At 44.2% G+C, this 23527-nt stretch overlaps 1 protein-coding gene across 9 annotated transcripts in view; it reads left to right on the forward strand.

Annotated features, from left to right (window-relative positions):
• Nucleotides 1-23527, forward strand: part of VAV2 (vav guanine nucleotide exchange factor 2) — a 375195-nt gene that overhangs the window by 210925 nt on the left and 140743 nt on the right. For all 9 annotated transcript variants that reach the window (XM_038744653.1, XM_038744661.1, XM_038744659.1 and 6 more), the window contains exon 3: nt 14526-14584. In XM_038744653.1, coding sequence (XP_038600581.1) covers nt 14526-14584 — 59 coding nt within the window. The remainder of the gene's footprint in view (nt 1-14525; nt 14585-23527) is intronic.

Genomic DNA, 23527 nt, shown 5'->3' on the forward strand with positions numbered 1-23527 from the left:
TCACCCAAGCACTTAGTATAGTGCTGTACACTGGTAACCACTCAATAAATATCATTGATTGATTCACTGACTGCCCATAAAACTTACTCCAACTCAGCTGGTACGTAAAATTTGAATCCCCAGAGAGAGTGTCAACTGCAGTGAGGCTGAAGGTCACAGTCTGTGGTCTCCAAAGGATCGTGGTTCTTGACTCTGGGACCACCTGAGGTTTAGCATCCTGCAGCTGGAACAAGACAATATGGGCTTAACATGCCACCAGAGAGTTTCAAGTTAGACACCAGAGAGAATAAGATGCCTGTAAAATTCACTCCTACAGGAAGCTGTGCAAATGAAAATAACAGAGTTAAGAGGGAAGGTTACATGGATGAGAGGCCCGAAATCAGTTCCTAGAGGGAAAGTGAGCGTTGTTGGATGCTCCATCTATAACTATGGTGTTGGTTGTCAAGGAGGCAATTGTCCACATGGTTCCAACAGTGGCCTCTGACTGTAGGAAGCTTCCCTGTTCAGTCTCCTCAGTCTCAGGTACCTCAGCGGTTGCCTGTTCACTTCAGCATTGAACAGAAACAGAAATGTTTGATTTTAAAGGACTCAAATCATCTACTACCCCCTACTACCTCACTGCTCTCCTACTATAACCCAGCACGCACATTTCATTCCTCTAAAGCCAACCTATTCACTGTACCTTGTTCTATCTCACCACTGACTTCTTCCTCTGGCCTGGAACACTATCCCTCTTTATATCTGATGGACAGTTACTCTCCTCACTTTCAAATTCTTATTGAAGTTACATCTCCTCCAAGAGGCCTTCCCTGACTAAGCCCTTATTTCTTCTTCTCCCACTCTCTTCTGCTTTGCCATGTTTTGCTCCCTTTGCTCCCTTTATTCATCCACACAGCAATTTTATGCATATCTGTAATTAATTTATATCAATGTCTGTCTCCCCCTCTATGTTACCTGTAAGGTAACATGTCTACCAACTCTGTTATATTGTACTCTCCCAAGTGCTTAGAGCAGCGCTCTGTGCCCAGTAAGTGCTCAAGAAGTACTGTTGATTGATCTCAGGCATGTGTTGACCCCTAAGCCAAAATTATCTGCAAGCAGAGAGCTGTGGATATTGGTCCTTCAATCCCTGATGAGGCAATAGCATCACCTGAGTGTCAGGGCAGCTCTTTTAGAGACACACAGCTCACCCCAAACATAAAAGGCCTAGGACCTGAAAGCCGTAAACCTTCACACCTGCCTTGGTGGGCTCTCCCAAGTGCTTGATGGACTTTTAACAGCTTATCTGTAAACCATGGGTGAGGATGTTGCTTCCTGATCCTCTCTTTCTTCATAGCCAGTCGGCCACTCCTAACTTTCCCTCTCCCAGCTCCCCACCCAAAAAAGCTGCTTCTGCTTTTCACAGCCGCAATAAAAAGTTGTCATGACCCTTCCTTTCCCCCAATCTGTCAGTGGTATTTATTGAGTGCTTAATTTGTGCCGAACAGTGTACTCAGTGCTTGAGAGAGGTCAGTACAGGGGTAGATATGGTCCCTGCCCCTCAAGGAGTTTCTAAAGTGACAGAGGAGCTTCCTCAGGAAAGAAGCCTGAGGAAGTTCAGTCTGTTGTGCTTCTCTGGCCTCCTCAGTGTTTAGGGGCCCCTCTCTCTGGCCTGCCCATATCTATCACTTGAGCTGCTCCCTCTCAATCCCCAATAGGACCTCCAGGTCACCAGGTTTGTGTTCACCTTTAGTGGTTAGAGGCCAGGTCTGGCCTTTCTTAATCACATGTTTCTGAGGGTGTCCAGCTTCCCCTCTCCCTGCCCTAAGTGACTTTTCATACCTACAAGTGATGGCAAGGTTTAGTGGTCTAAGTGTGGGTCTGGGAGTCCAAGTGCAAATCATATTCTCCCTCTCTTGCTGTGCAGCTGGGGCAGATTCTCTACACCTACTGGCTTATTACCTTCTCCTGGGGAGGGAGGAGCAATCATAATAATAAGAATTTTATTGGTGGAGCGCTTACTCTGTGTCAAGAACTGTATTAAGCACTGGGGTCAATAAAAGATAATTAGGTCAGATACAGTCCCTGTCCCACATGGGGCTCAAAGTCAAAGCAGGTGGGAGAACAGGTACTGAATCCTGTTTTTACAGATGAAGGAGCTGAGGCATAGAAAAGTGATGACGTGACTTGCCCAAGCTGACACATCTGGCAATTGGAGGAGCTGGGATCAGAACCCAGGTCCCTGCTCTTTCCTTTGCTTGTTTTTGGCTGCAAACATGAAAAAGGTACCCAAAGTAAGACTAAAGTGGGTACCTCGAGAAGCACCTAAACCTATCTTGAAGGTCAGGATGGATATGTTTGAGAAATTCTTGAAGTACCTAACTTAGCCGTGCTTTAGATGTCTGCTTCAGGTTTCCAGCCCCAAACATAAAGGACTGTCAGGTAAAGGTTTGGGGAAAGGTGATGATCTGATAAGAAGACCATTGATGATGAGGATAATGGCATATGTTAAGTGCTTACTGTCAGTCAATCAATGATATTTATTGTGCACTTGCTACGTGTAGAGCTCTGTACTAAGTGCTTGGGAGAATACAATACAACAAACAGTGTACTAAGCACTGGGGGAGGTACAAAGTAATCAGGTTTGACAGTCTTTTTTTGGTATTTGTTAAGCACTTAGTATGTGTCAGACACTCTATTCAGTACTGGGATAGATACAAGATAATCAGGTTAGACACAGTCTCTGTCCCACATAGGGCTCAAGGTCTTAATCCCCATTTTGCAGATGAGGAAACTGAGGGACCAAGAAGTTAAATGACTTGCTGAAGATCACACAGCAGAGAAGTGGCAGAACCAAGATTAGAACCCAGGACCTCTGATTCCCAGGCCTGCATTTTTTCCACTAGGCAACACAGTCCTTGCCCTGCTAGGGCTCACAGTCTAAGGAGGAGAGAGGACAGGTAATTGCCCCTAAAATTCAAGGAAGGGCCAAGGACAGAAAAGTGCAGGGTTGGTTTGTCTTTGTTCACCCCTTCTGTTAGGCGCTTTTGCCCCCAAACTACAGTAATTTCCAAGTAATTTATGCTGTGAATGGATTCGTAAAGTGGCCTTTTTCATTTCCATCATAGGGGCCCTTGGGCCTTAGCAACTATTCATTCAATTCATTCAGTTGTATTTATTGAACACTTACCATGGGCAAAACACCATACTAAGCGCTTGGGAGAATACAATACAACAACAGACACATTCCCTGCCCACAACGAGCTCACAGTCTAGAAGGGGAGACAGACATTAATATACAAAAGTAAATGAATGAATAAATAAGTAAATGAATAAATAAATTTCAGATATATACATATGTGCTGTGGGGATGGGAGGGAGGGTGAATGAAAGGAGCAAGTCAGGGTAACAGAGAAGGTAGTGGGAGAAGAGGAGAGGTGGGTTTAGTCAAGGAAGGCTTCTTGAAGGAGATATGGCTTCAATAAGGCTTTGAAGTGGGGGAGAGCAATTGTATGTCTGATATGAATGGGGAGGGCATTCAAGCCAGAGGCAGGATGTGGGCAAGAGGTTGGTGGCTGAGAGAGACAAGATCAAGGTACAGTGAGGTTAGCATTAGAGGAGCAAAGTGTGCGGGCTGGGTTGCTGTAGGAGATTAGAGAGGTGAGGTAGGAGGGAGCAAGGTTATTGAGTGCTTTAAATCCAATATTGAGGAGATCTTGTTTGTTGCAAAATTGGATGGGCAACCACTGGAGTTTCTTGAATAGTGCAAAAAGATGGTCTGAACATTCTTAAAGGAAAGTGATCCAGGCAGGCAACCATGAGAGTCTGGTCAATGTTAAAGGAAATTCAGAAGGTTAGGAATGGAGCCTATAAAGGCAGGAGGTCATGACTGCATAGTCATTTTGCTTTCTCCCCCTTCCCTTCCCTGAAAATCCTGAAGTGTTAAGCCCTATCTGTTCAACTTTCATGATTTATCATTCAGCACTGGCCTCTTGCCATTCTGCAGAAAGTATTTCAAAGTTTTGACACATCTTGCTCCTTCTAAAAAAAAAAAATTGAGAGAGGGGAGAGGAAGGAGAGAAAGAGAGGACAGGAGCCTAATGCCGCTGGGAACAGGGATTGGTGTCCAGAAAGGAATTTGGCATGATATGCCTTATGCACCAGTGCTCCTACTAGATTTCCAGGTTGAGCAGAGTTTCTCCGGCAACCTGTTAAAAGAAGTTAGATAATCTTGTCATTTGGCTGCACTGAGGAGAGTCACCTCCCCCACCCGGACTCCAGCTCTGTGATAATTGGTCACCAGGTTGTCTGGATGCTGGGTGAGAGAGTCCAGCATTACTCCAGGTGATTGATTCTGCATGACACCGCAGCCGCCAAAGCTATAAAGCCGTCCTGATTGTTATAGCCTTTTCGAATATGGTTCAAGGGACCAGCAAATTTGGACATTATTGCTTGTGACTTCTGAGGGGCAAGACAGTATCATTTTAAAGTCACAGGAACCAGGGCTGGGTGAGGCAGCTAAATGCAGCCTAACACATTCAGGGGAGAAAAACAGACCCATCATTTCAAGAGTTCACTTTCTTCTCCCTGTCTTTTCATTGTTTTAGAAGGTAGTTTATCATGACCTAGTTTTCAGCAGTTTGGGATGAGTTTGCCTGGACAAAACATGTTCTTTCTAGAAGACTCTGAGTGTTCTATTTCGAATGGCCCTCACAGGGAGAGGGTTGCCAGTCCTTTTGACCTCAGTTTATAAACTAGGAGAGAAATGTAGCAGGTTTCGCTGATATACCAAAGGTAGAGCTCTGCTGGATTTCTTCTTGAAATCTTATCATGTATAGCACCTGTAGAGGAAGAGACCATCTCTGGAGTCAGAGGACCAGGGTTCAAATCCTCACTCTGCCACTTTCCTGCTGTGTGATTTTGGAAAAGTCATTTGAGTTCCCTGTGCCTCAGTTTCATCACCTGCAAAATGGGGATTCAGTACCTGTTCTCCCCTGCCTTTGGACCATGAGGCCCATATGGTGGTTCAGGGGCTGAGTGCAACTTGATTATCTTAGATCTACCCCAGCGCTTAGTACAGTGCTCAGTACATAGTAAGTGCTTAAAAAAAATACTACAATTATCAATTATTAATCACTGCAGGGGAAATTGGTGAGTATTGAAAAGAAAGGGTGGGACTTGACCCTAAAGTTGGTTGCTGAATTGCTTCAGCAGTGTGGCTTAGTGGAAAGAGCACGGACTTGGGAGTCAGAGGTTGTGGGCTGTAATCCTGGCTCCGCCACTTATCAGATGTGTGACTTTGAGCAAGTCACTTAACTTCTCTGTGCCTCAATTACCTCAGCTGTGAAATGGGGATTAAGACTGTGATGCCCAAGTGGGACAACCTGATTACCTTGTATGTACCCCAGCATTTAGAACAGTGCCTGGCACATAGTAAGCGCTTAACAAATGCCATTATTATTGTCATTATTATTATCTCCTCAGCCAACTCTGTTAGAATGCTGATGGAGGTAAAATTAGAAGAGAAAAAACCCAGGAGAAAGTTGGGAGTGGACATCTCAACTGCCCAGCAAATTAAAGGATGGGGACCATTTTGCCTTACACTGAGTGAGATTGTTACCATTCCTGTGGGCAGGGAATGTCTTTTCAGTTGTTATACTTTATTCTCCCAAGCACTTAGTAGAGTATTCTACACACAGTAAGTGCTCAATAAAGGTGATTGACTGACTGACTGACTCCAGGGCAGATTTGGAAAGTCACAGCCTGGATCACCTCTGGCCTGCTGAGTTTGGAGTTCTGACTCTAGGTGAGAGTGGGAGGTGGAAGTTTTCTAATGTTCCCAGTTTTGAAGCAGTCCAGGGAAATGTAACTGGAAATCTGTTTGTGCTTCTTTGTCGCATTTTACTACCCTAATCAAGCATCTGCAGATACACTCTTTCTTTCCTAAAGACTTTCATTACTTGATCTACCATGTGTGTTTTTTAAATATTATTGTTCATATTTTTTAAAATCCCCAGAGTGGGTAAGGGATATGTGTGTGTGTGTGTGTGTGTGTGTGTGTGTGTGTGTGTGTTCACGCGCACAAGCACACACTTCCCTGCATATACGCGCACTAAGGAAGTCAGTGACTTTGATTTCCTGGTCTGAATTGATCTGCTTTCTAAAATGGGGAAAGCGTTACACACCTTACTGTCCCTTACGAAGGATTTCTATTTTTGTGCAAAATTGCCAATTCTTAAAAAAAAACCCTCAAGATATCAGTAACAACACTTTTTAAAATATTATTTGCAAAGCACTTACTATGTTCCTGGTACTTTACTAAGTGCTAGGGTAGATATGAGTTAATCAGGTTGGACACAGCCCATGTCCCACGTGGGGCTCACAGTCTTAATTCCCATTTTGCAGATGAGGTAACTGAGGTACAGAAAAGTTAAGTGACTTACCGAAGGGCACACAGCAGTCAAGCAACAGACCTGGGACTAGAACCCAGGTCCTTCTGACTCCCAGGGCCGTGCTCTATCCACTAGGCCTTGCTGCTTCTCAGCCTTCTTTAGAAGAGGCAAAATGAAAAAAACTTGGGAAAGTGAATGAGCTGGACATGAAAACATGAGAAGGGACAATTTGATGTCCCCAGAATACTTCTTGGGCCTATGATAGAAAGAAAACAATTCCAGTCAAAAGAGAATCTGGTCAACCTCCCTTAGTGCCACTGGGATTTGGGAATCTTTGGGAATATTTTGGTGAAGAAGGAGGTACAGAAATTTTCAGGTACATTTCATCCAATCTGTTTTGACTGGAGTTTTCCATGAAGAGTACCGAATCACTGGAGTTTTCCTGTCTTCTTCCATTTACCAGGTTTTGCCTCCTTTTTTTCTGCTCTCCCATATGAGGAAAGACATTAGGAGCAAAACAGCATGGCCCAGTGCAAAGAACAAAGATCTGTGAATCAGGAGAACTGGGTTCTATCCTCAGTTCTGTCACTGGGCTGCTGTGTGACCTCAGACAAGTCACTTTACACCTCTGGGCCTCAATTTCCTTATTTCCAAAATGAGGATTGTAATACTTAACTCACAGGGATGTTGTGAATACCAAGAATGCAATAAGTAACATGAAAGCACTTTAGGAAACAAAAGTGCCATTCACTGTAGAGGTGATCTGGGAGGAATGAGATTCTGTCTTGTTTCTAGAGGCAGGGTTTCTACCTGTCTTTCATCCTGTGGTTGACTCTGAACAGTTTTGCCTTTCTTCCTTTGTTTGGTGGTAATTCCAAGTGCTGCTCTCCACCCACAATGTTAACTCCTCACAGTTTAAAAGAAATGGTTGATCACTCATACCTGGTGATTTCCCTAAAAATATGCTCCTGGAAGACCAGTTTTGCATCTAAAGCTTCAGCCATAGTGGTGGTGGTAGTAGTAGCATCATTAGATCACAGGCCTGGGAGTGAGAAGGACCTGAGTTTTAATCCCTACTCTGGCACATGTGTGCTGTGTGGCCTTGGGCAAGTCATTTAACTTATTTGTGCCTCAGTTACCTCACCTGTAAAATGAAGATTAAGAATGTGAGTCCCATGTGGGACAGGGACTGTGTGCAACCTATCCAACTTCTACCCTACTGCTTAGAACAGTGTTTGGCACATAGTAAGTGCTTAACGAGTGACATAATTATTATTGGTATTTATTGAGTGCCCATTTGGGGCAGGGCACTGTCCCAGGTGCTTGGGAAATACAGAATAAAGGGGTGACATGTTCCATTGCCACAAGGAGCTTAACAGGGAAGCGGCACAATAGCACATTAGGAATTTGTCTTTCTCCTTTACAAGCCTGATATATTATGGAAGGGACGAGCTAGTGGTGAAATTTTCAAGTAAGAGTTGATATATTATTCAAGATACCCAGAATTAACATTAAAATAATCAGTGGCACGTTTCCTTTTAAAGTGCTAAGATTGATGCTTGGGAGGCCTTTGCTAAGGCAAGCCCGCAACCTTGGTGTCATCCTCAACTCCACTCTCTCGTTCATCCCTCACAACCAATCCATCACCAAAACCTGCCGGTCTCACCTCGGCAACATCACCAAGATCCACCCTTTCCTCTCCATCCAAACTGACCCTGCTGGTTCAATCTCTCATCCTATCCCGGCTGGGTTACTGCATCAGCCTCCTCTCTGATCTCCCATCCTCCTGTCTCTCCCCACTTCAATCTATACTTCGTGCTGCTGCTCGGATCGTCTTTGTGCAGAAACGCTCCTACATGTTACTCCCCTCCTCAAAAGTCTCCAGTGGCTATCAATCAACCTACGCATCAGGCAAAAACTCCTCACTCTCGGTTTCAAAGCTGTCCATCACCTCGCCCCCTCCTACCTCACCTCCCTTCTCTACTTCTACAGCCCAGCCTGCACCCTCCGCTCCTCTGCCGCTAACCTCCTCACTGTGCCTTGTTCTCACCTGTCCCACCGTCGACCCCCAGCCCACATCCTCCCCCTGGCCTGGATTGCCCTCCCTCCGCATATCCGCCTAGCTAGCTCTCTTCCTCCCTTCAAAGCCCTACTGAGAGCTCACCTCCTCCAGGAGGCCTTCCCAGACTGAGTCCCCTCCTTTCTCTCCCCTTCATCCCCTTCCCCATCCCCCCGCCTTACCTCCTTCCCCTCCCCACAGCACCTGTATATATGTATATATGTTTGTACATATTTATTACTCTATTTATTTTACTTGTACATGTTTATTTATTTTATTTTGTTAATATGTTTTGTTTTGTTGTCTGTCTCCCCTTTCTAGACTGTGAGCCTGCTGTTGGGTAGGGACCATCTCTATATGTTGCCAGCTTGTATTTCCTTAATGCTTAGTACAGTGTTCGGCACACAGTAAGCGCTCAATAAATACGATTGAATGAATGAATGAAAGGCAGCAAAGAGCAGGTTGCTTGTTTTTTCAACTTGGGCTAGTTTCACTGTCTAGTTGAAGTACATTTGCATGCTGAAATGTGACATTACCAGAGATCACACTTTTTTCTCATAATTTCTCAAAGTGGCCATAAATGGCTGGAACTAGGCTATCACTAATGGGAAATCAAGTCTAGGGTGGGTGTGCAAGAATTCCTTGTAAACTGAGGTCTCTGCTCTGAGTTCATTACATCTCCACCCCACCCAACCTCTCAATTCACCTTCCCCTTTGAATTTATTATTCTATTTTATCTGTACATATTAATCATTCTATTTATTTTATTAATGATGTGTATGCAGCTATAATTCTATTTATTCTGATGGTATTGACAACTGTCTACTTGTTTTGCTTTGTTGTCTGTCTTCCCCTTCTAGACTATGAGCCCATTGTTGGGTAGGGACTGTCTCTATATGTTGCCAATTTGTACTTCCCAAGAGCTTAGTACAGTGCTCTGCACACAGTAAGCGCTCAATAAATGTGATTGAATGAATGAACTTCTGATCACAATTGGAAGCAACTCAATGTGGCATTTTAAATATTCATTTTCTGGACTGTGAGCCCGCTGTTGGGTAGGGACCATCTCTGTATGTTGCCAACTTGTACTTCCCAAGCGCTTAGTACAGTGCTCTGCACACAGTAAGCACTCAATAAATATGATTGAATGAATTTAAGGTGGCTGCTGGAATTCAGTGTTGACTGCTTCGTAGCAGGAATACCTAATGTAGGAATGAGGGGCCTGGTTAGGTCAGAACATGGATTTTTAAATGTTAGGGAATGGATGAAGCTTAGTTGTTTAAAAGAACAAAGCCATGAAAGAACAGATGCTGCTTCTGGCACTATTTAAGAGCAATCTTTCAAAAATGTCCATTTTTGATAATGTATCGGCCTCAGTGTGTAGCACATAGTAAGCACTTAGTGCCAGAATACTTCAGTACTTTGTTCTTATTGAAAGTACTGAGAAGTATTAGGTCATTGGTCTATGATGAGACATTTGAAAGCAGGGCCATTGCAGTAGGTGGGGCTTTCGGTTTAAAAATGGGCCATCCTGCACTTCACCATCCACATTGTAAATGGGAGGAAAAACATTATCAGTTCCAAACCAGTCAGCCTCAATGGGGTTGCAGAGCAAATGTTTTATGTGGGTTGGCTCTGTGTCTGCTTTTTGCCAATTTCAGAAACATAGTCATCCTCATCGTGGTCCAGGAACATATCTACCAACTCTCCCAACCACTTAATACAAATGCTCTGCACTGAAGCACTGAACTTTTCTGTGCCTCAGGTACCTCATCAGTAAAATGGAGATTAAGACTGTGGACTGTGTCCAACCTATTAAGCTTGTATCCACCCCAGTGCTTAGTATAGTGCCTGACACAAAGCACTGAACAAATACCATTTAAAAAGTGCTCAATAAGTATCATTGAGGATGATGATTCTGCTCATTAGTTTCGCACGGGAGTGTAAATACTGGGGCTTTTTGCAGGTCTTGGGAAACAACCCAGAATACCTCCTGAATACAACTACCGAATTTCCTCCTGTCTGGGCTGAAATTGTATGACTGCTCGCAGCTGAAATCCCTTTGGGCACTTGCAGCAACCTTGTTTGGGAAATCCAAGATTGTATGGGATTTTTGAATTTGGGGATAAAATAAAATGGTTAAATTTTTCACTCCAGCACCTCCCTCTCTCATCCTGTGTTCTTAAAACTCAGTACCTTGATGAGGAAGGAGGAACCCAGGAGTTTTAGTCAACTGAGACTGAGAGTAAAGCTGCTTGGTCTTCCCACTGAAGAATGCTGTACCAGAATAACAAGATTTTCAATTTCCCCCAGGCTTTTACCCAACCTTGGGAAAGGTTGACAACTGTCCTGGGGTCCATAAACACTTCATGTTCTGTGCCAAGAAGTCAGTTTCTCTTCACATGGGAGCCAGTAGCCAGTGGCCTAGGTAATTGTCTTGGAAAGGGAAAGTGCCAGGTGGTGAGGCCAGGGGGATTGCAGGTGCAAATGAGCCAATGTTTAATCTCAGCTGTTGTACCCTGTGATGGGAACAAACTGGCACAGTGTTCCTAGAGGCCATTGCAGAATCGTTCTCAAGCCAGTGCCTGCAAAGTCATAAAGCTGTCAAAGCGAATGGTAAATGGCCTGTCCAATGTCAGAGTCACTTTACCTTCCAGAAAAGAGTTCCAGAGGGTGCACTGGTTTCCTGCTTAACCCAATGTTGGAAGGTAGAGATGGATTCAGGCCATGTGAGAGCAGAATGGAGAGTGGAAGGGAATGAGGGGGATGAGTGGTGGTGGAGGGATCCTGAGATTCAGTCCTGTGTGCGCTGTTGACATTTATCACAGGAGATCTGGGCAAAAAAGAAAGGACATGTTGGGGTGCTGGAACACAGGTTGGTACGATTGAGCAGAATAATAGCACTGATTCTTGACATTATTGTGGTTGGCAACCCCAAATTCAACAACCCTCAAGAATGATATGGAGTGGAACCCAAGGCTTGCCATTTTTGTGAAATGAGCCTGGTTTCTCCCCTGGTTTTTTTGAAACCCTTTCTAGTCTATTCTCATGTATTCCCCACAGGATGGGTCCATTTCTGGATCTGGTCATTCCTCGCCCCCCTGCCTTCTGCTTGCCTTTTGGCAACAACATCTCTCCTTTCATAGAGGGAAGGGGAAAGGGATGAAGTGAAGCTGGAGTAAGCAGACAATTACTCTTCTAGAGGTTTGGTGAGTGGAAGATTTAAACCACTGACCGAGATGAGGTTTAGAGACTTCTTCTACATATAGATTTAGCTCACGGACATCACTCAGTCATGGATCTCTTTCCCCTCATTAGCCCAGATAATTAAGAGGCAAATGAATGATCAAAGAGACAGTGGTAGTCGATTCCTGCACCAGGTGCTGAGATCAAAATTTGCACATTCATATGGTGCATTGCCTGTGCACTTACATACATATCCATAATTTAGTTTAATTTCTGTCTTCCCCCCTAGACTTTAAGCTCCTTGTGGGCAAGGGACCATCTCTGCCAACTCTGCTATATAATACTCTCCCAAGCACTTAGAATAGTGTTCTGCACACGAAAAGTACTCAATAAATGCCATTGATTGAGAGATATATTGAAAGAGCTTTAGGGCTTTTTTTAAAAATGGTATTTGTTAAGCACTTACTATGTACAAAGCACTGTTCTAAGCACTGGGAGGGGCATCCAAGTGATCAGGTTGTCTCACATGGGGCTCACAGTCTTAATCCCCATTTTACAGATGAGGTAACTGAGGCACAGAGAAGTTAAGTGACGTGCCCAAAGTCACACAGCTGACAAGTGGCAGAGCCTGGATTAGAACCCATGACCTCTGACTCCCAAACCCAGGCTCTTTCCACTGAGCCACACTGGCCTTCCCAATTCAGATGATTTTGCCAGGGTGGGACTGGGGTTTGGCAGCTGTGAGCCGCCAAAACATCTGATCTCCAGCCTCCTCCTTCATTGGTTTGACTTTTCTAAAGGCATTTTCTCCTCTTCCCCTTTTCACTTCCAAACCAGAGTGAAAAGCAAAGTCATTTCTGCCTCTCTTCAGACTTGCCTCATTGGAGTCCTTTGGCATCCTGGCCCTTTGCCTTTCTTGGAGATGCAGTTCTAAAGAAAGTGGACTGGGGTGTGGAGCAACAGCAGTCTAGAGAGGAAACAGTATCCTCCTCAAACCCATTCATCTCCAAGCATTACAGAAAGAGCATGAGAGCTCTGAGTGACAGGGCCTCAGAACCTTGCCCCTCCCCGCTGAAATGTCAGGTGGCTATTGAGCCACTCTGAAAATATCACGGCCCTGTCCAACACAATAAGCATCAAATCTGGAAGAGGGAAGGTTTTGGATCTTCTTATGCTGTTTCCATTTTTTTTAATGGTATATTTTAAGAGCTTGCAATGTGTCAAACATTGTTCTAAGCACTGGGGTAGGTACAAGTTAATTTGGTCGAACACAGTTCCTGTCTCTCATGGGGCTTGCAGTCCAAGTAGGAGGGAGAACAGGTACTTAATCCCCATGTTACAGTTGAGGCCCAGATAAATTAAGTGACTTGCTCAAGGTAGCCCAGCGTGTAATTGGCAGAGGTCAGATTAGAATCCAGATCCTCTCCATGTTTCTTCCTGCTCTGACTTGAGTCAGTAGTATATGGGAGTAGGTGGGGAAGGAGTAAACTGCCCTTTACTTTTCACATCCCCACTCTCAGACCCAGAAAGAACTGCAGCAGAAGCAGAGTGAGTGCCCCCAGCTTGGCCTCTCCTAGGTCAAATGATTGCTTTTCTGCTTGTTTGGTAAATTTAATCCCGTTGAAAACTCTGGCTCTGCTTAATAATATGTACTTAGGCTGACCTAGCCACCTACTGCAAATGACAGTTTAGATCGAAGTGGCAGAGCTATTCCAGGGCTAAATGCTCCAGGATACAGTTTATATTTTAGAGTGAGTCGTGATAACTGAACAGTCTACTGGACAAATTGAAAATTTTCCTCTTGGGCAGAATCTCTTTGCTCCTTAACTGACATCTTTCAGAAAGGGACAGATATCACCCCAGACGGGTGAGGGATTTTTTTTTTTTAACGTTCTCTCTATTTACAGTTGTATTGTGCCAAGAAGGAAAGCTGTAGGCAAATAGCCTTGGTTGGTCTAGAAAAGTTCTTGTTCACTCAGAAGTGCATTCTGTTGGTGTCTCTTTGGAATCCCAACTCTGCAGTTAACCCACTGATTTGTATTGAAGCACATGTGATGCTCTTTGTTTTTGGTAAAAATCAGAGCTGGATGTTGAGGTCTGGTGGACTGGCTTGGGAGTTCAGAATGGCTAGATGATTTTGGGCAAATCCTAGGCCTCTCTGGGCTTCCATTTCCCCATAACCATCTCCTGTTTGGATGTGCGACAGAGGTGGCAGTGGACATGGGCTCATCATACTTGGAAGTAATGTGAAATCTTCTTGTCACAGGGATGAAGATTAGGAAGTTTGCAGTAAGTGGGAAGTCTGTATGCTTCTTGTGGACAGGAATTGTCAATAGCTACTCTCTTGTATTGTGCTCTCCCAAGTGTTTAGAACAGTGCTTGGTGCACAATAAGCACCTGATAAATACCATCAGTTGACTGAGGAAAAAAATCCAGGGAGAGAGGTTGTGCCACCTTTCTTATTATCTCTTGATCCTGAAGCCCAGTTGTAAAGATATGGAAGATAATACATGTGAAGGGCTTGGGGTTCCTAGGAAAAATTTGATGTACTGGCTGTTTTTTTTAAAAAAAGAAGACTGCCGGTCTGGATGCTCTTAACGACTACCAGACTTTACCCATTTGAAATTGTTTCTCTTAGTTTCATCATTTTAAAGTTTTAAAAATGCACATCAGTCCTGCTTCAGTTATGTACCATCATTTAAGTACCTACAGAAAAATCAGGTCAGAATGACATTTAATGGACTAAGAAATTAATGGTGCTGGAAAGCTGAAAACTGTTTCACGAAGGGCCTCACTGCTAAATTTGCATTCTGTACCCAGGTCACACTTTACATTTCAATTAAATAGCATGTTGCCTGTTTCCCATTTCTACCAGAATTTAAATGAATTCTCTCCCTTTCCCTCCTCAGGTGATTTCTACAGTGGCCAGGCTTTCCCTACACAGTATTGCTCAGAACAAAGGAATCAGGTAAGCTGTTGTGGTCGCTTTTATGTGTGGTGTGTGGGAGATTGGTGATCGTAATCCCTGTCTATCCCTAGCCTTCCCATTTTGGAGTTTCACCCCCGATGTTTGGCATTTCCTTCCACTTCCCCTAGCCTGCCTCTTAATCATGAATTTTCACAGCACTTTGGAGAACCCTTTAGGCTTCGTCTGGGAAAGTGCAGAAATGAATGGCCTTTGGCCACACCGGGGAAATCTCGCAAGCACGTTACCGACGGCTGAAAAATTTCTTTCGATTTAGGTAATAAGACCTGCAAATTAATCCTTTCACAGATCACTGCCCACCTAAGTGCACCAGGCTCACGTCAGAGCCAGCTAGGCATTACGATGAAGGAAGTAGGTTGGGTTTGCCTAGAAGATTACAGATGGCTGGTTTCTGCCTTTCAAGTGGGTGGAGAGGAAGGTGTGGGGGGCGGTGGGATGAAGGGGTTTCAAGTCCATCGGTTAATCAATCAATTAATGGTGTGTATTGAGCGCTTTCTGTCTGCAAAGCAATGTACTGAGCACTTGGGAAAGTGCAATGCAGGAGAGTTATTAATGTCTGCCTTCCCCTTTGAACTGTAAACTCACTGTGGAAAGGGAATGCATCTACCAACACTGTACTCTCCCAAGCCCTCAGTACAGTGCTCTGCACACAGTAAGTGTTCAATAAATAGATGGATTGACTGAGTTGGTAGATGCCATCCCTGCCCACAAGGAGCTTGCAGTGTATAGGGAGAGACATTCATTCATTCAATCGTATTTATTGAGCGCTTACTATGTGCAGAGACAGATATTAAAATAGATTAAGGATAGGGGAAATAGAGTATCAGAATATTTACAAAAATATTGTGGAGCTGAGGTGAGCATCAAGTTCAAATCAAAGGAAATTAGTTCATCGCAAGGGTCACTGAAGGGAGGATTCGTGAGTCTGAAGTTTTTAACATCCCTTGGATTTCCAAGAAAGGATGGTCTCCCCCGATCCGCCTAACATGCAACTAAAATTGTTTTGGGAGCTATTGTGTGTGCAAGTAAAACATAAACTGCATTTCTGTTTGTGTGGAGAAGACCGAAAGGAAGGTTTTGGGAGCCACTTTGATTTTGGATATGAGCGGGGTAGTTGGCATCTTGGAGTGGATAAAGTAATTTCATCTCCCACCAGCACTGAAGGAATGCAGGTTTGGAAAATTTTGCTTGAATTGTTTTGTGGGGAAATTATTCCTTCTGTAAAGCAGTCTTTTGAATATGAAGAGAAAGAGCATGCCCTCAATTGACACTGTCTGTGTTGTGTGAAACCAATTAAAAAATCCAGAACCCTTGAGTTTCTCCATGGTTACAACAGAATAAAATCACCACTATTACCAGTAGTCCATCCAGCTCAGAATTTTATCTTCAACAGTGGCAACAGAATGGATTTACTGTCTGCCCTCCCTAAATTGGCTCTCTACCTCCCTAACTTTCCCTCTCGTGACTCATTTTGGACCTCTGCTGTGGATATATAAACTCCTTTTGAATGTCCTGGATATTTCCGCCTGCACAACTTTCTGTGAGAATGTGAGCCCGCTGTTGGGTAGGGACCGTCTCTATATGTTGCCAACTTGTACTACCCAAGTGCTTAGTACAGCGCTCTGCACACAGTAAGCACTCAATAAATACGATTAAATGAATGAATGAATGAATTCCATGTGTTTATCTCCCCCTGAGTGAAAAAGTGTTTCCTTAGGTTGATTTTGGATCTCTCGCCCCCGAGCTTCAGGGTGCCCCTGTCCCTGTCTTGGGTTTTGGTAACTAGCATTTCCATACTCACCTTCCATAATTTTGTGAACTCCAATGGTGTCCCCTTCCCAAATTTCACTCTGAACTTCATATGGGTACTGACTTTTCCAATTTCCTGATGATCATTTTGCAACATCATTTGCTGTTTAGTTTTCTATTTTAGTTTTTTTTGTTTGGCTTTTGTTGTATGAAGGCCATACGGATGTTGTGATTCGTTTTGATTGGACGATGGGGCCCAAGGTTGGATTGATTAATTCATTCAACCGTATTTACTGAGCGCCTGCTGTGTGCGGAGCACTGTACTAAGCTCTTGGAAAGTACAATACAGTAATAAAGAGAGAAGGGATGCCTAGTCCTTCCCCAAGATCCTGCCAGCCCACCTAGACTTCCAGTCCAGCCAGATGAAGACAGTGCTGAGCCCTGGAAGAGACCAAAGCGTGACTTACTGAGAGCAAGATCTACCTGGGGCAAGCCCTGCTGGGTCCCCAGGGGAACCCCCACCTTTTAAACCCTTTGCCTTGCCTGTATGCTGCTCTTTGTGCACATTATTTTTTGGTAGCAAGGACTAGAATTTCCTTGTACAGATTCACATGAGAACAGGCTAACAGAACAGAGAAGGAGCGTGGCTTAGTGGATAGAGCATGGACCTGGGAATCAGAAGGTCCTGAGTTCGTTCATTCAACCATATTTACTGAGCATTTACTGTGTTCAGAGCACTGTACTGAGTGCTTTGGAGAGTACGATACAATAATAAACTGATGCACTCCCTGCCCACAACGAGCTTACAGTCTAGTCCCACTGCTGGCTCCGTGGCCCCCTCCACCTCCTCCCGGGAGAACACCCAGTGACAGTGAGCTAGCCCAGAGTCCCAGGCCTTACCTGCACAGAATTCATGGCCAAGGGAGAAAATAGTATCTCCCCCAACAGCAAACTTATGAAATCAATATTGGGTATGGCAACATAATAATAATAATAATAATAGTAATAATAATAATGACATTTGTTAAGCACTTACTATGTGCAAAGCACTGTTCTAAGCTCTGGGGTAGATACAAGGACATCAGGTTGTCCCATGTGGGGCTCACAGTCTTCATCCCCATTTTACAGATGCGGTCACTGAGGCCCAGAGAAGTGTAATGACTTGCCCAAGGTCACACAGCAGACATGTGATGGAGGCAGAATTAGAACCCATGATATCTGACTCCCAAGCCCAGGCTCCTTCCACTGAGCCATGCTGCTTCTCTATATGCCATCTGACTTTTTCAGGAAGCTCTAAACCCATCTCCACTACTTGTCTGCCGTGTGACCTACTCTGGGCCTCAGTTCCCTCATCTGTAAAATGAATATTAAGACTGTGAACTCCATGTGGGACAGGGACTGTGTCCAACATGGTTAGCTTACATCTACCCCAGAGCTTAGTACAGTGCCTGACGCATAACACTTAACAAATATCATAAAAACAAAACAAAACAAAAAAACCATAACAGGCTATTACCAACTAAAAAAGAAAATCATTTAAAACATTAGTCCTGCTTCAGACAGACATGGCTCACATGAGAGAGAGAGAGAGAGAGAGAGAGAGAGAGAGAGAGAAAGAGAGAGAGAGTGTATGTGTGAATGCATATTCCTGGTATAATTATTTTACATGGGCTACTTTGAACCCAAGCTGCTTTAAATGGAGGCATATTCTAAAGAGGCCACAGCAAATCTTGCCATATGTAAGTGTATGGGTGAATGTGTATTTATATACATGGTGAGATAGGTAGCTTACTGTGTGCCAAGCATAGTAACAATAATAATAATAATGATGGCATTTATTACATGGCTTACTACATGCAAAGCACTGTTCTAAGCACTGGGGTGGTTACAAAGGTGATCAGGTTGTCCCTCATGGGGCTCACAGTGCTTTTCACATAGCACTTAATAAATGCCATCAGAAAAAAAAATTTAATATGGCTTTGAAGGTTGGGAGAATTGTGGTTTGTCAGATATGAAGGGGAAAAGAGTTCCATGCCAGAGGCAAAATATGGGTGGGAAGCTGGTGGAGAGATATACGAGACTGAGGTACTTAGAGTAGGTTGGCATTAGAGCAGCAGAGTGACCACAATGGGTTGTAGAAGGAAATCAGCAAGGTAAGATAGAAAGGGACAAGGTGTTGAGTGTTTGAAAACTGATGGAAAGGGGTTTCTTTGTGACATGACAGTGGATGGGCAACTATTAGAGGTTCTAGAGGAGTGAGGAAACACCAAATGAATGTTATTTGAGAAAAATGATCTGGGCAGTAGAGTGAAGTGTGGATTGGCATGGGGAGAGACAGGAATCAGGGTGGTCAGCAAGGAGGTTGATGCAGTAATCAAGGCGGGGTAGGATAAGTGCTTAGCTCAATGTGATAGCACTTTTGATGGAGAGGAAAAGATGGATTTTAGCGATGTTTTGAAGGTAGAACTGAAAGGATGTGGGTTGAGTGAGAGAGAAATGTCAAGGATAATGCCATAATTACAGGCCTGTGAGGCAGGGATGATGATGATGCTGCCTACAGTACTAGGAAGCTAAGAAGCCTTCCCTGACTAAGCTCTCCTCTCCTCTTCTCCCACTCCCTTCTGCATCACCCCGACTTGCTCCTTTCATTCATCCTCCCTCCCATCCCCAAAGTCCATATGCATATATCTGTAAATATCTGTAATGTATTTATTTATTTTATTTGTTTACGCATACTAATGTCTGTCCTCCCCTCTAGATTGTGAGCTCGTTGTGAGCAGGGAATTTGTTGTTGTATTGTACTCTCCCAAGCGCTTAGTACAATGCTTTGCACAGAGTAAGCTCTCAGTAAATACAATTGAATGAATGAAAGAATGAAAGGAAGGTCAGGGGGAGGACAGTGTTTGGGTGGGAAGATGAGTTCTGATTTGGACATGTGAAGTTTGTGGTGTCGGCAGACATCCAAGTAGAGATGGTGGGACAGCCAGTTAGAGAAGCAGCATGGACGTGGGAGTCTGAAAGACTTGGCTTCTAATCCCGGGTCAGCCACTTGCTTGCTGTGTGACCTTGGGTAAGTCACTTAACTTTTCTGTGCCTCAGTTACCATATCTGTAAAATGGGGATTAAGGCTGGGAGCCCCATGCAAGTCAGGGACTGTGTCCAACCTGATTATCTTGTATCTACCCCAGCCATAGTACAGTGCCTGGCAAATAGTAAATGCTTAATAAATACCACAAGTGTTATTTTCATTGTTATTAGAGGTGTTCTGAAGGCAGGAGAAAATATGAGACTGTAGAGGAGAGAGGTCAGGCCTGGAGATGTACATAATAATAATAATAATAATAATGGCATTTGTTAAGCGCTTACTATGTACCAAGCACCGTTCTAAGCACTGGGATAGATACAAGGTCATCAGGTTGTACCACGTGGGGCTCACAGTCTTCACCCCCATTTTACAGATGAGGTAACTGAGGCACAGGGAAGTCAAGTTACTCGCCCAAAGTCACACAGCAGACATGTGGTGGAGCCGGGATTCGAACCCATGACCTCTGACTCCAAAGCCCGTGCTCTTTCCACTGAGCCACGCTGCTTCTCTATTCTCTATTCTCTATTCCAGATTTGGGAATAATCTGCATAGAGATGGTAGTTGAAGCCATGGGAGTGAATGAGTTCTCCAAGAGAGTGGTTGTAGATGGAGAATAGAGGGGAACCCAGAACGGAGCCTGAGGGTCTCTCATAGGAGGTGGGAGCCAGAGGAGGAGCCCGCAAAAGAGATTGAGATCTAGCAGTCAGTGGATAGGAGGAGAACCAGGAGATGACTGTGTCAGTGAAATCACAGTTAGATATTGTTTCCAGGAGAAGGGGGTGGTTCACAGTATTGAAAGTAGCTGAGAGATCGAGGAGGATTAGCCTGGAATAGAAGCCATTATATTTGACAAGAAGGAGATTATTGGTGACTTTAGCAAGGGTAGTTTCTATAGAGTGAAGGGTCAGAAGCCAGATAGGAGGGGGTCAAGGGAAGAATTGCAGCAGAGGAAGTGGAGCTTATAGACAACTTGCTCTAGGAGTTTGGAGAGGAATGGTAGGAAGGAGATGGGGTGAATACTGGGAGGAGCTGAGGGATCAAGGGAGGGGTTTTTTAGGATAAGATTTCAGGGTCATACCTCTTTTTCACCTCATAGACATGAGGGCAGAGAAGGTGTCTGTTTATTCTTATAATCTACTTTCCCAAGTGCTCAGCACACAGTAAGTGATCAATAAATACAATTGAATGAATGAGTGAATAAATCAATAATTCAATCCAAAAACCATACTACCCTAATATTTTTTACATTTCTTTCATTTTTAAAAAACCCATAGCCTACCCTCTGAGGTGCTGGTCTTATTGTATCTACAGCAGGGAGAGGAGACAGGAGGCTTGAATTTTCCCCATTCATTCTGCTGCTCTCTGATGAGCTCATTTAGATGCTAATATTGAAAAGCAGCCATCCTGCCCTGAAGCAAAACTGAGGCTAGGCTGCCAATGGGCTATTAAAGGGGGTAACCCCAAAGGGGATCTGGAGTCCCTCCCTGCTCTCACCCCCAACCCCCCAAGAGTCATTCCCTATTCCTTTGTGCCAGTGCAGTAATGAGACATTAAGAGGAGACTGAGCTGGACTTCCATAATGAGAAGGAATGCTCACATTTAGCTCTCAGACACTTGGAATTGAGACATTATCCTACGGGCCCTTTCTATTTCATTGTGAACATGTAATTGGTAATTAATGGGAGGGAGGGTGGGCTCAAAGGCTGAGGCTTTCCCCACGAAGGGGATTTTATTTTTGATGAGGGAAGAGGGAGGGAAATGATTCCATCATGAGCAGAGGCCTCTGGCCACCTGTTGTCCCGGGCCAGGCCCCCCCATGCTGTTGTGGCAGGGTGGAGGGCAAGGCTAGGCCGGAGGCCAACTAAATCTGGGATGTTTTTCCAGCACATGCGTCTTGGAGAATGACCAGTTTTGGGTGCAAAACACCATTATGTGGGCACAGCATCATGGGAGCTTGAGACCCAGGAAAACTTCATGTCAGTCAATCGATGGTATTTATTGAGTACATATTGTGAGCAGAGTACTGTACTAAGTACTTGGGGGAGTACAATACAACAGAGTTGGTGGATGTGTTCTCTGCCCACAGTGAGTTTCCCCTTCTATTCTCCATCTACACCCACTCCTTTGGAGAACTCATTCGCTCACATGGCTTTAACTACTGCCTCTGTGCAGATGATATCCAAATCTCCATCTCCATCCCTGATTTTTCTTCCTCTTTGCAATCTTACATTTCCTCCTGTCTTCAAGACATCTCTACTTGGATGTCCTTCAATCAACTCAAACTTAATATGTCTAATGCTTTTTGTCCCAAGCTTGGTACAGTGCCTGGCATGTACTATTATTATTATTAATAATAATAATAAAACAGAACTTATCTTTCCACCCAAACAGTCCCCTCCCCTTGACTTTCCCATCACCGTAGAAGGCACTACCATTGTTTCTGTCTCACAGTCCTTTAACCTTGGCATTATCCTTGACTTCTCTCTCTTATTCAACCCACATATTCAATCCATCACTAAATCCTGTCAGTTCGACCTTCACAACATCGCTAAAATCTGCACTTTCCTCTTCATCCAATCACTCATCCTATCCCACCTTGATTACTGCATCAAGCCTCCTTGCTGACCTCCCAGCCTCCTGTCTCCCTCCACTCCAGTCCATACATCACTCAGCTACCTGGATCATTTTTCTACAAAAACGTTCAGGACATGTTTCCCCACTCCTCAAGAAACTCCAGGGGTTGCCCATCCTACTCCACATCAAATGAAAACTCCTCACCATGGCTTTAAAGCAGTCAATCACCTTGCCACTTCTTACCTCGCCTTGCTACTCTCCTACAACCCAGCCCTCACACTTCGCTCCTCTAATGCTAACCTTCTCACTGTACCTCGATCTCATCTATCTCTCCTCCGACCTTTTTGCCCACATCCTGCCTCTGGCTTGGAATACCCTCCTTTCTCATATCTGATAGACAATTACTCTCCCCTCCTTCAAAGCCACATCTCCTCCAAGAGGCCTTCCCTGACTAAGATTTCCTTTCCTCTTCTCCCACTCCCTTCTGAGTTGCCCTGACTTGTTCCATTTATTCAGCCCCCCTCCCAGCCCCACAGCACTTAGGTACATATTTCTAATTTGTTTGTTTCTATTTATGTCTGTCTCCCCCTCTCAACTGTAAATTCTTTGTGGGCAGAGAATATGCCTGTTGTATTTTACTCTCCCAAGGACTTAGTTCAGTGTTCTGCAAACAGTAAGTGCTCAATAAATACAATTGATTGACTAGTTGACAATGAGCTTACAGTCTAGAGAGGGAGATAGACTTTAATATAAATAAATAATTTATAGAGATGTACAACCTTTTCCAGGCAGAAGCTGGAGAGAGCTGTCCAAGGAGCCCCAGCACCCTAGTGTGCTGAGTTTGGTTCATTTCTCTCCCTTCTGCTGAACTGCGTGAGATATTTCTCTATATAATTTAAACAATCTGGTAACTGTCTAGAGTGATTTTCAAAAGCACCAACTAAGCTTTTCTGTTTGAGAGCGTTCGTAATGTTATTAACTAGGGAGGCATTTTAGCTTAGCCAAATCATTTTCACAAAGGTCAAAGTGAGCCGGAAGTCTTGAAAAATCTCTTGTCCTACCTCTCTCTTTTCAGGTGGGCAGCCTCTGCCTCACCCCCTTTCTCCTCCAGCAAAGTCTGCCTCCTAAAAGAGCCCCTGCGGTTTGTATAACTAGGTGATTTACTATGAAAGCCCCAGTCATGCATGCTGGGTGCTGGTGAATTAATGGTGTCTTAATCTAAAAATGTACAAGGCAGCCTGCTTTATAGGGCAACTACTCGGTGAATCAGCTTTGCTTCTTCACCCTCACTCCTGTAAAGAGCTCCCCTCCTGCATTTTTGCAGGCAGACTTGTGTTTTATCACTCTGCGCATGAAAGTGAATACAAGACAGCTGAGGTGATTATTTTTCACCAGCTTCATTAGTCGGGTTTGGGGCAACTTCAGTACCAAGCAGTGGATGTCCTTTTCTCAGGGTGCTCTTAAAAGATCAGGAAGTGCAAATGGAAGCATAGACTCCTTTGCCAGCAACGGTAGTG

Source organism: Tachyglossus aculeatus, chromosome 4, assembly GCF_015852505.1.
Source record: "Tachyglossus aculeatus isolate mTacAcu1 chromosome 4, mTacAcu1.pri, whole genome shotgun sequence".
NCBI classification, from domain to species: Eukaryota; Metazoa; Chordata; class Mammalia; order Monotremata; family Tachyglossidae; genus Tachyglossus; species Tachyglossus aculeatus.